At 46.6% G+C, this 15002-nt stretch overlaps 1 protein-coding gene across 1 annotated transcript in view; it reads left to right on the top strand.

Moving 5' to 3' along the window:
- Positions 1 to 15002, top strand: part of DNAH10 (dynein axonemal heavy chain 10) — a 1963751-nt gene that overhangs the window by 910617 nt on the left and 1038132 nt on the right. Inside the window, exon 33 of the mRNA XM_086942901.1 lies at positions 6107 to 6241. Coding sequence (XP_086799027.1) covers positions 6107 to 6241 — 135 coding nt within the window. The remainder of the gene's footprint in view (positions 1 to 6106; positions 6242 to 15002) is intronic.

Here is a 15002-nt window from a genome sequence, read left to right as displayed (position 1 = left end):
CGTAATTGGAAAATTCTACAACTGGATGAAACAGTTAAGAACATTGTGGGGCATCATCCAACAATCACGTATAGAAGGGCAAAAAACTTGAAAGATCACTTAATCCATAGCCATTTCAGGAAAACAACAAAAAAAGACAAATGGCTGAAATCAACATGATTTGTTAAATGTTATGCATGTAAGGCGTGCCAAATAGCAAAACCCACAATGAAAGTGCAAATGGCAAATAAAAAAACATGGGAGATCAGAGAACTTATCACTTGCAAAACAACATATGTGGTATATGTAGTGGAATGCCCGTGCCCCATGAGGTATGTGGGCAGCACTGTGTGTGAACTAAAAAAACGAATATTGAAACACGTTCGAGCCACCATCCATCAGGACAGAGCAAATGCAATAGCCAAGCACATGGAGCAATATCACCAAAGTGACTGGAATCAACTGAAATTCTTTGGAATTGAAAGTGTCCCCAAAAAAGAACGAGGGGGAGACAGAGAAAGACTTCGGAGACAGAAGGAGTCACGCCACATCCTAAACCTAAGAACCCTAACCCCACATGGGTTAAATCAGTCGGAAGAGTTATATATACATTTGTAATGACTTCGCTTTGAGAAATGTTTGTTGCCATAAACTATGCCTAAACTGTTATAAACACCCATTTTGGGTATGATAAGAGACATAAATTTCATGGCCCTTTGAAACGATGTGTGAGAGACCAGGAGACTATCTGCTGGTAGGGACTAGTGGTGAACCTTATGATAATATACAAATGAACATAGTCAACCCATTGGGGGGTATGTATAGTGTTGAAACTACTGATCAACGGTGTCAAAAACGTATACAAAAGCAATGTAATCCCACTTGAGGGAACCAATTGGCATGAATTTTGATGGTCGCTAACACACATAAGTTTTAGGAGTATAAATAAGCAGTAAAATAAGCATAATAATGAGCAAAATGGTATGATTTGAACTGCACTAGTAACATAAAAACTACATCTCCCAGAAAGCATATATGCGCTGGCAATCCCCAAACAGGAAATGATGTTGTATGTGATTAATTATATCAAGTAGGGGGAGCCAAGTGGTCGGTTGATCGTGAGCAAGGTATTTGAAATACCGAAACGCGTAGATCGTAACAGCTGCCTTGTTGAACCCTAAGAGAATGAAAGAAAATTTAAAAAATGGCAAAAACGACCTGTGGAGTGCGACCCGGTTTGTCTCTCCAACTGGAGGAATGGTGTGGGAATTTTGATCAGCGTGGTTCAGCTGCAGGGCGCCGCACCCGATTTGAGCGCTGCAGCAACGGCAAATGGAACCAGAGAGGAGGGAATATATATATATATATATATATATATATATACATACTAGCTTACCCGTCGTGCGTTGCTGCGATCTCAGAAGAAAGGAAATTCAAGTAAACTCGTTATGATAACATTCAATTTACATTGTGTCATTTTTATTGAAACTTATTCATTTTAATATGGAAAACATTCATTTATTCGAGTGCTTGTGGTTACACAATATTTTTTCTTTTTCCGTCTGGTGCATCAGAAGGTTTTCCGACGCGTGAGCTGGCCACATACAGTTGTCCATGTGAGAAGCACGGATTCTCCAAATTCATTGTGCCTGATTGTATCTTTATTTTTACAGCGTTCCTTCTCACTCTCTGTGCCCCCAACCCGGATCGCTGTTGGCTTACTGCCATTTTGCGCAGATTGTTGTTGTCGTCTTGCCTTCCCTCCCCCGACTCTCCACCCCGCCTCCCTGCTGCTCCTCCCTCGCCCCTCCCCACTCCACCATCCACATATGACAGATGCCTCCGCGCGCAGCGGTCGCGCCCCATGCGCGCCGAATGTGCGCCAAAGGTAATCCAGTCTACGCCCGTCCACGCCTGGACCGTGCCCAGCGCCAGACCCCCTGGCCCCCGCAAACCGCACTCCGGCCACTTTAAGTATGACGCAGCCACCCTCCTAGCCCTTAACCCCGGACGCACACCCCAATGCTACGAAGCTGCCCCGGGACGTACCCAGGGGCCCTTCACCTGCCACTCCTGCAAATTTACCGGCGTCAAGACCCTTACCACATCCACTAACCCCAAACACAGCTCCGACTCTAACCACCTGAAGTGCATCCTGCTTAATACCCGCTCGGTCCACAGACACGCCACCGAACTCTGAGATCTACTCGACGCTATATCACCAGACGTCGCCTTCCTCACTGAAACATTGATGAATGCATCATCAACACCTGACATCGCCATAGTCATCCCGGACAATTACAAGATCATCCGAAAAGACCGCTCCAATCAAACTGGAGGAGGCATCGCCATCGTCCATAAGAACACCATCAAAATCACTACCAGCTCCGACGATAACCTTACCACCGCCGAACACCTCCACTTCCAGATTCACCCGGACCCCAGAACCACACTCAGAGGCACCCTCATCTACAGACCTCCAGGAACACGTAAACAATTCACAGAGGACATCACTGACTTCATCAGTCCTCATGCCTTCGCCTCCGAGAACTACATTCTACTAGGAGACCTCAACTTCCACCTAGAAAAGAAAAACGACAGCAACACCACCACCCTTCTGGACAACCTGGCCAATCTCGGACTCAAACAACTTGTTGACACCCCCATCCATGTAGCCGAACATACGCTAGACCCAATCTTCACTTCCAGCAAACACATCTCCTTCGATCGCACCACAGCTCTCCACTGGACGGACCCCAGTTGTGTTCACTTCAGCTACAAAACCACCTCGACCCACAACCCCCCACAACCTATTCCCCGAAGAAAATGGAATAAAATCACCACCGACCAACTCCTCACATTGCTCAACCAAAAACCACCCGCCCTCTCATCGGACCCAAACCAAGCTGCCATCAAATTCAAACAATGGATCACTCACAGCACTGCCGAATTAGCTCCCTTGAAAAACAGTCACACCAAACAAGACAGCAAAAAGACCCCCTGTTTCAACGATGACCTTAAGAAATCCAAGAAACTATGCCGTACTCTCGAGAAAACATGGAGAAAAAACCCAACCGCCGACAACATGTCCACCTTCAAGACAGCCACCCGCAAACACCACCAGCTGTTTCGATCCACCAAGAAATCAGCACTCAAGAATCGACTCGACAACAATGCCCATAACAGCAAGGAACTATTCAACATCGTCAAAGAATTTACCAACCCCACTGCAGCCTCAAATGACATCACTCCCTCCCAAGACCTCTGCCATTCGTTATCTTCCTCCTACAACAAAATTGCCGACATACATAACAGCTTCGAAAACAGTTCCAACGAACAATCCTCCCCACACCCCTCAGAACCTAAACCGCCTTCTAACAATCTCAGCGCCTAGAACCCAATCACCACCGAAGACACCATCCGCCTAATGAATTCCATCCACTCTGGCTCGCCAACCGACCCATGTCCCCACCACATCTTCAACAAAGCAGACTCCATCATCGCACCACATCTCCGTGATGTTATCAACTGCTCCTTCAACTCTGCTACCTTCCCAGAAAGCTGGAAACATGCCGAAGTCTGCGCCCTCCTGAAGAAACCCACAGCAGACCCCTCTGAACTCAAAAACTAGCGCCCCATATCCCTCCTCCCTTTCCCGGCAAAAGTAATCGAGAAAGCTGTCAGTAGCCAACTCGCCGCCTTCCTCGAATCCAACAACTCCCTCGATCCCTCACAGAACGGCTTTCGAGCCAAACACAGCACCGAAACCGCCCTCATCGCAGCCACAGACGATATCCGAACACTACTGGACAAAGGAGAAACAGTGGCCCTCATTCTACTCGACCTCTCCGCCGCCTTCGACACAGTCTGTCATAGCACCCTCATATAACGCCTCAACAACATCGGAATACAAGGAAAAGCACTGGACTGGATCATCTCAATCCTCGCCGGAAGAACCCAGAGAGTACGACTTTCCCCATTCAAATCAGAGGCTACCAAAGTCATCTGCGGTGTACCACAAGGATCATCACTCAGTCCCACCCTCTTCAACGTTTACATGAGTCCACTCGCATCCATCATGCGTCATCACAACCTTAACATCATCTCCTACGCTGACGACACTCAGCTGATCTTCTCCCTCACCAAAGACCCTAACTCCGTCAAAACCAACCTTCACGACGGCATGAAAGAAGTAGCCGAATGGATGAAAAACAGCCGCCTAAAACTTAACTCAGACAAAACGGAGGTGCTCATCCTAGGATCATCCCCCTCTGCCTGGGACAACTCAAGGTGGCCTTCAGCTCTGGGCACAGCACCCATACCCACAGATCACGCACGCAACCTGGGCTTCATCCTAGATTCCTCACTCTCGATGATCAGACTAGTCAACGCCGTCTCATCCTCCTGCTTCAACGTACTTCGTATTCCCAAAAAAATCTTCAGTTGGATCACCTCCGAGACAAGAAAGACTGTCACCCACGCACTAGTCACAAGTCGACTGGACTACGGAAACACCCTCTACGCCGGAATTACAGCCAAATTACAGAAAAAACTCCAACGCATCCAAAATGCATCAGCGAGACTCATTTTGGACATCCCTCGCCAAAATCACATTACCGGCCACCTGAAAGACCTCCACTGGCTCCCCGTCAACAAGAGAATAACATTCCGTCTCCTCATCCACGCACACAAGGCCCTCTACAAACTAGGGCCCGAATGCCTCAACTCTTGACTATCCTTCTACACACCCACCCGCCAACTAAGATCCTCCAATCAAGGCCTCGCCGCAGTTCCGCGTATCCAAAGATCCACCATGGGAGGTAGATCCTTCTCCTACTTGGCGGCCAAGACCTGGAACTCACTCCCCACCCACCTCCGCCTTACACAGAACCACATCTCCTTCAGAAAAGAACTTAAAACCTGGCTATTCGATAAATAATAAACCCATCCCCAAGCGCCTTGAGACCCCCTGGGTGAGTAGTGCGCTATATAAATTCTTGAACTTGAACTTGAACACTTGCAGCGATTGTCCTTGTGATTTGTTGATGGTGATTGCCAAAGCGAGTCACACCGGAAACTGTAAACGTTTGAATTCAAATGTCATATCTGTTGGGATCATTGGAATACGTAGCAACAGTACATCTTCCCCCTTGAATTTCCCATTCAAAATTGTAGCTTCAATGACATTGTTCATCATCTTTTTCACCGAAAGTCTTGTACCATTGCAAAGTCGTGGTTGCAAATTCAGTATTCGAAAGATTATGAGGGCCCTGGGGGGCCGATCTTTAAAAAAAGTTTATGCCAGAAACCTTCGCAGGAGTGTACTCAACAACTCACCAAAGTTTCATGGCGATAGGATGAATGGCGTAGTAATGCATAAAGGCCAAACAGACAGACAGACATACATTCGTTTTTATATATATAGATGTGCGTGTATATATGATATGTATATATTTTATTTGAGACCTGCCATGTGTTGCCACATGGGTACTGTTGGTTCCACCTGTTTGCCTCGTAGGCACAAAACAAATTCGTTGAAACTGACTTCAGCACACCGATGAGGGCTTTGTATGGCTTCGATGATGTAACGCGGAGTTGCGTGCCGAGCAATGGCATTATGATGTCCACTTCGATGTGAGAGAGCTGTAAAGAAATGTTTTTGTGGAATGCTGGCATATTGGGGATATTCAAAAGGTGAGGAATTTAGAGGTAGATACTGTATCCACCAATAAAAGCGTTACAGAAGGTAAGTAACTTGTTCAAATATCCATACTTTCAAGGCGCATAGATGTGGTGATAAGAATGGTAAATGCATATTTACCTTCACAATATTCTGATAGTTAATATTTTGTCAGGTTGATATTTCTGTCATCAGTATTCTGCCATACAATTGTGTGTGTGTTTGATCTTAGACAGAGCTTGAGAGCTGCCACTAAATTAGTGTAGTTCTAATAATTGCACACAATGGAGACTGAAATGGCTGGTGGAAAATTAAAAGGATAATGTTTAACATTAAGATGTGAAGAATATTTTACATGATTATTATGTGATGTGTAAGACTATATGACTTTTTATGTTAATTTCCAAGTTTTCCTTACAATTCATTTGGTGCCATTTGTTTTTACAGGCTCTGTCAATGTATTTGGGTGGAGCTCCCGCTGGCCCTGCAGGTACGGGCAAAACCGAGACTACTAAAGATTTGGCAAAGGCCTTGGGTCTCCTTTGTGTTGTAACAAACTGTGGTGAAGGCATGGATTACAAAGTAAGTTCTTAATATATTTGTTCCTGATTTAGTGATAAATTATAGAGTAAATCATGGCTGTAGTATAATGTATAATATTTGACCCTATTGGATATAATATCCAAATAAGGCATGTTAATTTGAATGTCTCTTTGTATCATGTACAGTGTTGTGCTGCTTTTAGGCTAGGTTGTTGCTGTGCAAATACCATCCATCCATACAAATATACCTACATGCACAGATACCACTATTAGAAGGAGGTTTGTATAAGTACCACGTAAGGCTTTTTGTAGTGCATAATAACCATAAACGTACAAACAGGGCTTCCGGAATTAGTCCTAATGCTCTCATATTTTGTTTGACAACTGTGCAGAAGTGGATTTTAAGTCGAGGAGCAATGTACTTTTGGATGTTTCTACGGTTATCAAAGCCCACAGACTTTTTTCTTTAGACTGCTATATCACAAATGTAACTTAGAAACATTTTCAATGCAGATAAAAGCTTGGTATTTTGTTTTTACTTGTCTTCTGTGCTATTTAAATCAAATGAATGACAATAGGAACATGCGTTTTGTTGATGGTACTGATGTTTTACTTCCTTTCCTCGTTCATTATTCCATTGTGTATGCGCCCATTACAAACTAGTTGATTGCATTACTTTCTCTTCAGTACTAGATTATTCTATCCTTAGTACAGTAGTTTATCTCCAACAAATCCACTGAGCAGGCTGAAGCATTGAGAGAGCAGCTGAACACATGTGCTGTTGCTAAACTCCCACAACTTTAAAGTTAGGGAGGCCCTTCAGGTGCAAAACAAATATTTCCTAAAGTATGCTAGGCACACTTTTTAGAAATGTCAGCAAGTCTCAGGACTCAATCTGGAGAAGTGGTGTTTGGAGAGCTCATAAACGTTACACATCCAACAGCAAAAGATTTCAAGAATAAAACACCTAGGGACAGAGTTACTAAAGATGTTAACACTTTTAAAGCCTTTTGTGTGCTAAAATGCAGACTTTGCGAGCCCAAAACCTCCAACTACGTATCACAAATGAATTTACAACTCACAAATTCTACATTGCAAATCCTTGCATCTACTAAAAAAAAAGAGGACAGGAAAGGAGAGCCCCCTCTCTTTTGTGACAAAGAGGAGGCTGTAAGTAAGGGGCCGCTCCCACTATGTGAATGCCAGCTGTTGGATGTGAAGGAAGTAGACACTGGTCAGGTTAAAATGTATTGAGTGCACAAATCACCCTGGGGCATCTTGGCGCTGACTAGCAAATATATCTGGAGGTGAGAGGAGCAGGAGTGTCTATTTACTGAAGAGAAAGGCTTTCAGCTGTTTCCTGAAGGAGCCATAGTTTGGATTAGCGCGTAGGGTCTGCGGGAGTTGGTTCCAATATCTGGGAGCTAGATAGAAAAACGCTCGACCACCGGTCCGTGTCAGGCGAATTCTGGGGACTCTTAGTAGTTCATGAGTAGAGGATCTCAGCCTCCTACTGGGGCAGTATTTGGTTACTTTATTTTCTAGATACGGAGGCCCTTTTTTCTGAGAGCATTATGAATGAGCCAACACGTTTTAAAAAAGGATCTCTTTTTAACAGTGAGCCAGTGCAATTCTCTGAGTAATTGGGCAAAAGGAGAGTCCGGCGGACGATTGAGAATCATTTGCGCAGCTGTGTTCTGAACAGTTTGTAATTTTGACAAAAGGGTTGAACCCACCTCCGCCAGCAAGGCATTGCCATAGTCTAAACAGCTTGTTACCATCGCGTGAACCAAAGTTCTGTGGTGGGTGGTGGGAATGAAAGGAAATATTTTCCGAAGAAGCCAAAGACTGTAAAAACAGGTGCCAGTAGTAGTGGTAATGTGATCTTTCATAGACAGGCAATAGTCAATTTTTATTCCCAAGTTCCTCACAGATGGTTTGGGAATAGGGGCGGTACCTAGTTGTACAGGCCACCAGTCTTCTGACCAGATAGATGGTGCTTTTCCCATAAGCATGATCTCGGTCTTTCCTGGATTTAACTGAAGATAGTTCATCATCATCCAGTCTGAGATCAGCTTCATGCCATTAGAAAAGCGAGTTTTTTCTAGTTCTGGAAGTTCCCGATAGTGAACATGAACTGTGTGTCGTCCGCGTATGAGATGATTTCAAAACCCAACTGTTCCACAATCTGGGCTAACGGGGCCATATATATATATATATATATAAAAAAGGGTAGGGCTTAAACAAGAGCCCTGTGGCACCCCTTTGTCTAAAGGTAGCTTATCTGAGGAGAAAGGGCCTAGGGTGACCATCTGAGTTCTCCCTGAGAGAAAATGTTGTAGCCATTTCAAGGGCATTCCTTTGATACCATATTCCGATAGTCTCTCCGCTAGCTTGAAATGAGAGATGGTATCAGTTCTTTCAGCCTATTAAAGACTGAGGGAGCTATCTGTGGAAAGTTGTCATAGATAGTGGATATTTTGTCCTGAAAGAAAGTGGCAATAGAGTTGCATAACTCCTGAGATTCGTTAGGAACCTGGCTACAGGCTTTGGGGGACGTAAAGTCTTTAACAATGCTGAACAGAGCCTTCTGGGAGTTATTCAATTGTTCGATTTGCTTAAGAATAAAATTGTGTTTAGCTGTCTTTAGTTTCAAACGGTAGCTAGCCAGTGCTTGTCTGTAGATTAATTTATTGTGTGGGTCTTTACAGATGCGCCAAGTTCTTTCTAGATGTCGGCATTTTTGTTTGACCGCTCTTAGATCGTCAGTATACCATGGGTTTTGCGGGCTCTTGTGCAGAGAGATCTAAAAGGATGAGTATCGCGGAACCGCCTGAGTCAATGGTCTATCTTAGTGAGTTGGTGATTTCTAAAACCGCGGTTTCAGTACTGAAACCCAGGCGAAAGCCCGACTGTGAGGGGTCCAGGAGCTCATTCTGTTCTAAGTAGCAGCTCAATTGTTTGTTTATGACTTTCTCCAGCATTTTCCCTAGTAGTGGTAAGAGAGAGATGGGACGGTAATTACTCAGGGTAGCTGGGTCTGACGTAGGTTTTTTAAGCATAGGGCGGACCACTGCTTCTTTCCAGGGAGATGGAATAATGCCAGTGAAGATGGAACAATTAAAGATGTCACAAATTACTGGTGCACAACTCTCAGCTAAAAGGGCCATTATTCGGAGGGGACAGGGATCATTGGGAGAACCTGACTTTCCCAAGGCTAGGTCTTTTTGAACTTCCTCGATTGTAACTAAATTAAAATTATGCAGGAAGCAATTTGGTCTCCTCCATTTTTCTACTAGTTCTTTCAGCCTATTAAAGACTGAGGGAGCTATCTGTGGAAAGTTGTCATAGATAGTGGATATTTTGTCCTGAAAGAAAGTGGCAATAGAGTTGCATAACTCCTGAGATTCATTAGGAACCTGGCTACAGGCTTTGGGGGACGTAAAGTCTTTAACAATGCTGAACAGAGCCTTCTGGGAGTTATTCGATTGTTCGATTTGCTTAAGAATAAAATTGCGTTTAGCTGTCTTTAGTTTCAAACGGTAGCTAGCCAGTGCTTGTCTGTAGATTAATTTATTGTGTGAGTCTTTACAGATGCGCCAAGTTCTTTCTAGATGTCGGCATTTTTGTTTGACCGCTCTTAGATCGTCAGTATACCATGGGTTTTGCGGGCGCTTGTGGACACAACCACATCTCTTGGGTATAGTCTTATCAAAAGCCGATTCTAGTGCAGCCGAGAAAGTCTCAAGTTTTATGGGGGCTTCCGACTGGATGTAGACTGGGTCACAGAGGAAAAACTCATCAAATATTTCTACAGGGAGGTTCCGCTATGGTCTGCGTTTGATTGGCTTATTTGTCATAGCTTTGTCTGAATTTTTCACCTAGGTTCGAGGTATGGAGAAGGTGATCAACAAGTGATCGGTACATGTGAGAGGGATAGGAGGGCTACATCTAAGATTCTCATCGTTAGTGAACACTAAGTCAAGCAGGTGCCCGGCCTGATGGGTTGGGCCCTCCACTTTTTGAGTAAGTCCTAAGGCGTACAAGGCAGAAAGGAGTTTGCTGACCTCTGGTACATTAAACCACTTAATGCTCCCCTCACAAAGTCCCTTACCAAAATGCCATGTTTGTTTTCATTACTATCCCTGCACCTTTAAAAGGTATTTTATAGATATGTGTGCAGGGATGAATGTATATTGTCAATCGAAAGCCTCCGTCACTGCATTGGGAGCCATTCACAAGGATTTACAGCAGGAATTCTGCCTCATTTTGAATTAATCAGACAGGAATTGATTGTGCAATTCTTGCTAATGTCCTTTCTGATAGATACATCTGCCGTGTGGATTCTTCACCTTGTGAATATCCCCCTTGCGTCAGCAACATTCAGAAATTCTTTTTTGTAGCTTCGCGCCGACGTGGATTCGGACGTCACAGAGGCACGGCACCGCTCGCGACTCCGCCTACGTCACCGACGCCTATAATAGGCCCACGCCGGCGTGATGACATCAGTTCCCTTTTTTCCGCGTCGTCGACGCTAACGGTTTTCAGGGATCGTACTGTAGCTTTACAGTAACTTTGTTACTATTATCCTGTTATTGTGTCTATCTTTACATTCTTCGAAATGTCGTCGAAGAAAACTGGGTTTAAGACTTGCAGCAAATGTGGCAAGACTATGTCTATCACCGATCCTCATGAATGCTGTGTTTGGTGTTTGAGTTCCGACCATGACGTCGAGGACTGTCCTTGCTGCAAGAAGATGACTCCGAAGGCGTTAAGAGAAAGAGAGACGAAACTCCTTTTGGCAAAACTTAAAGATAAGAAAGCTAAGAAGGCTTCGAAGTCTCGAACTCGTCGGTCGAGGTCGAGATCGAGGTCTCGTTCGAGGTCACGCACGGAGTCGTCTTCGGCTCACGCTTCGAAGTCTTCGAGGAAGAAGCATAAGAAGAGGAGCCATAAGTCACGTCATCACTCCGGAAAGGACTCTAGTTCAAGACCGAAGTCCCAGGTCAAACTTCTGAGTAAGGAAGTGGAGGTTTCGGAGTCGGAACATAATTCTGTTGGTGAGGCTTCACATCCGGATTCACCCGAATCTCAGAAGCAGGTCCAATCTCCGGTTCCATCCAATCCTTCTGGTCAGGAGGATGAAGATGAGGAGCAGGGGGCTGGTGAAGTCGAAGTTCCGGTGCCTGCGGGTTCGTCGACCCCGGTCCCTGGACTCGGTGAAGAGGTCGACGTCGTTTCGACTCCGCCTCCTCAGGAACGACCCAGAGACCAATATCCTGAATTTCCAACTCCAGGTCAGGATCCTTCTCAGTTCCTGAACGCCATGTTTGGTGTATATTCCAGGGCAATGTTCCCATCTGGTGCACCTGTTGGTCCCACGGGTCCGATGGCTTTCAACTTGGGTATTCCCCAGGCTTACGCCCCTGCGCCCTTTATGCCTTTTATGCCGGCTATGCCACCGCATTGGCATTTTCCGACACCACCGGTGTCGTCGACGCCGAAGCGCACGACGCCGACTCCGTCGACGCCGGTCCCATCGACGCCGATGCCTACGACTCCGAGGCAGGATTCTGCCCGACCTCGTATTCAAAAGCCTCGTCCGACTTCGGGTTCGACGCCGGCACCAACCCCATCGGAGTCGATTCCGAATCCTTTGACATCTGCTGTGAAGGAAATATCTCGGAGAAAGGCCCAGAGACTTCTGGAAGAGGAAAGATATCAATATTCAGATACTGAAGAAGGGGAGTTACAGGATTCTGAGGATCCTTTTGAAGACTTGTGTGAGGCCAGTGGGCTTGAACTGTCGCCTGAGTGGGAATTGGCTTCAGTGTCAAATGTACCATCGAAGGATGTGGTGCCTTATCACACCGTTATTAAAAAAGCAGCGAGTTTGTTGAATATTACTCTGCCCACTGCTGATTATAAACCTAATATTTTAACTGAGGTTCTTCATTCACCCTCGTCAGTAATTGAACCTGTGTTACCCTTTAACGAGGCCTTATCTGAGCCCATCTATGAGGTTTGGAAGAAACCTTTATCTGCTCCTGCAGTTTCTAGAACAGTTGCGAGGAGATACAGAGTTGCACCTGAGGACCCTGCGTTTTTATCAATTCATCCCTTGCCTGAGAGTTTGGTGGTGCAGGCTGCCTGCTCAAAGAAATCTGCTGGTGCTTTTCCACAGGTTCCTGGGGATAAAGAATCCAGAAAGCTAAATCAGAGTGCCAGGAAGGTTTTCTCTTTAGCCAGGATGGCGTTAAAGTCAACCAACGCAACGTGTCTGATGGGGAGGTATATCCATGCCTTGATGGATTCTGTCAAGCAGCTGATTCCGAAAATTCCTGAGGATGACAGGAAGGATTTTCAGGAAGTAATATCAGACACTCAAGCAGCTGCGAGACAGGTGATTCAGAGTGGTCTGGACACTGCTGATTCGGTGGCAAGGGTCATGGGCTCCTCCGTGGCCACCAGGAGGGCTGCCTGGCTTAAATCATCGGAGTTCTCTGCGGACGTCCAGTCTGCTTTGTTGGACTTGCCTTTTGATGGCTCAGGATTGTTTGGCAAGAAGGCTGATGCTGCTTTGGAACGTTTTAAGGACAGTAGGGCCACTGCAAAATCTTTGGGTCTTCAGTCCAGAGGTAGTACTGGTAGATGCTTCAGGGGGTTTGGAAGATCTTCCTTTCGCTCTTACAGACCATCCCAGCAGCAGCCTCAACAGCAGCAGAATACGCTGTACAAGTCATACAGGGGCAGGCAAAGATCCCGCCCTAGAGGTCGTCAATCCTCCTCCTCCTCTCCTTCCCAACCCCCGGCCAACGCAGCAAAGCAGCCCTAGATCCGCCATTCCGGATCATGTGGGCCCAGTGGGGGGTCGGCTTACTCATTTTCTACAAGATTGGGAATTAATAACATCGGATCTTTGGGTTCTCAATCTTGTAGAGAATGGGTATGCACTTCCTTTCCAGGAATTCCCTCCCAATTACCCTCCTTGCCAGGGTTATTGTTCGGTGGACCACCTGCTTCGCCTGCAGGAAGAAGTCCTGGCTCTGTTCCAAAAAGGTGCAATAGAGGTGGTTCCAGAGCAGGAAAGGGGTCAGGGGTGCTACTCCCGGTATTTCCTGATCCCCAAGAAAGATGGCAGGCTTGGGCCAATCCTGGATCTCAGGATCTTGAACCTTTACCTGAAACAGGAAAAGTTCAAGATGCTCACTCTTGCGCAGGTACTTCAAGCGCTGCTGGAAGAAGACTGGATGGTGTCGATCGACTTGCAAATTGCGTATTTTCATATTCCCATCTTGAAGTCGCACAGAAAGTATCTCCGTTTTACGGTTGGGTCACAACACTACCAGTTTGTGGTCCTTCCGTTTGGTCTTACTACTGCGCCTCGAGTCTTCACCAAGGTGATGGCAGTGGTGGCGGCTCATCTCAGGAGATCGGGGATACATGTGTTTCCGTATCTAGACGACTGTCTGATCAAAGCGGAGTCGCCGGAGAAGGTGCTCCATCATCTGCAAGAGACGACTCAGTTGTTGCACAGGTTGGGTTTTTCGATAAATGTACCCAAGTCTCACCTGGTGCCCTCACAGCGCAACCTGTTCATAGGTGCGGTACTGGACACTACTGTGTGTCATGCATTCCCTCCCCCTCAAAGGATTTGCGACATACAGGAGATGATTCCTTGGTTTTTCAATGGAGTTGTCGTTCCAGTCCTGAAGGTCCTTCGCCTGCTCGGTCTGATGGCTTCATGCATTCTGTCGGTCAACCATGCACGCTGGCATATGAGGGCGCTCCAGTGGTGCCTCCGCAGGCAGTGGTATCAGCACAAAGGGGATCTCAGGGAGTCGGTGAAGATCTCTGGAGAAACTGCAGCGGATCTGTTTTGGTGGAGTGTGGAAGGCAATCTGTCTCAAGGGAAGCCTTTTCAGATTCCTCCATCGGTGGCCACAGTGATAACGGATGCGTCCACTCTCGGGTGGGGTGCTCATCTGGGGGACCTGGAGGTCAAAGGTCTTTGGTCTCCAGAGGAAAGGTTGCTTCACATCAACCTTCTAGAATTGCGGGCAATACGTCTGGCGCTCAAGGCCTTCCTCCCTTCCCTTCGCGGGCGGTCAGTTCAGGTCCTGACGGACAACACGACCGCGATGTGGTACATCAACAAGGAGGGAGGAGTAGAGTCGCAGTGTCTCTGCAGAGAGGCTCTGCGTCTCTAATCCTGGGTTCAGGACCATCAGATTTGTCTGATGGCAAATCATCTGGCCGGAGTTCAGAACGTTCGTGCAGACAGTCTCAGTCGGCAGTTCTCTGCCGATCACGAGTGGAGGCTCCATCCAGAGGTAGTTCTCGACATCTTTCGGATGTGGGGGACTCCTCGGGTGGACCTGTTCGCCACTTACGAGAATGCTCACTGCCTGTCATTCTGCAGTCTCCAGTATCCGATGCAAGGAGCCTTGGAGGACGCGTTTCAGTTGAGTTGGAGCTCGCAACTCCTTTACGCGTTTCCTCCCATACCTTTGATTTCTCGGGTTCTGAGGAAGATTCGCCAAGACCGGGCCCGAGTCATATTGGTCGCCCCGGATTGACCAAGAAGGGTGTGGTACTCAGACCTTCTCCACCTCTCCTCTCACCCGCCGCTCCGTCTCCCTCGCAGGGCAGATCTCCTTTCTCAGATGGAGGGGCAGGTTCTACACCCCCACCTCCAGACCTTACACCTTCATGCCTGGAGATTGAACGGGGCAACCTGATTTCTTTTTCTCTCCCTCATGATGTGGTGGATGTCATTTTGTCAGCCAGGCGTGACTCCA

The sequence above is a fragment of the Lissotriton vulgaris genome, chromosome 11 (genome assembly GCF_964263255.1).
Source record: "Lissotriton vulgaris chromosome 11, aLisVul1.2, whole genome shotgun sequence".
NCBI lineage: Eukaryota > Metazoa > Chordata > Amphibia > Caudata > Salamandridae > Lissotriton > Lissotriton vulgaris.
The sequence above is the reverse complement of the archived record's forward strand: the minus strand, read 5'-3'. Positions and strand labels throughout refer to the sequence as shown.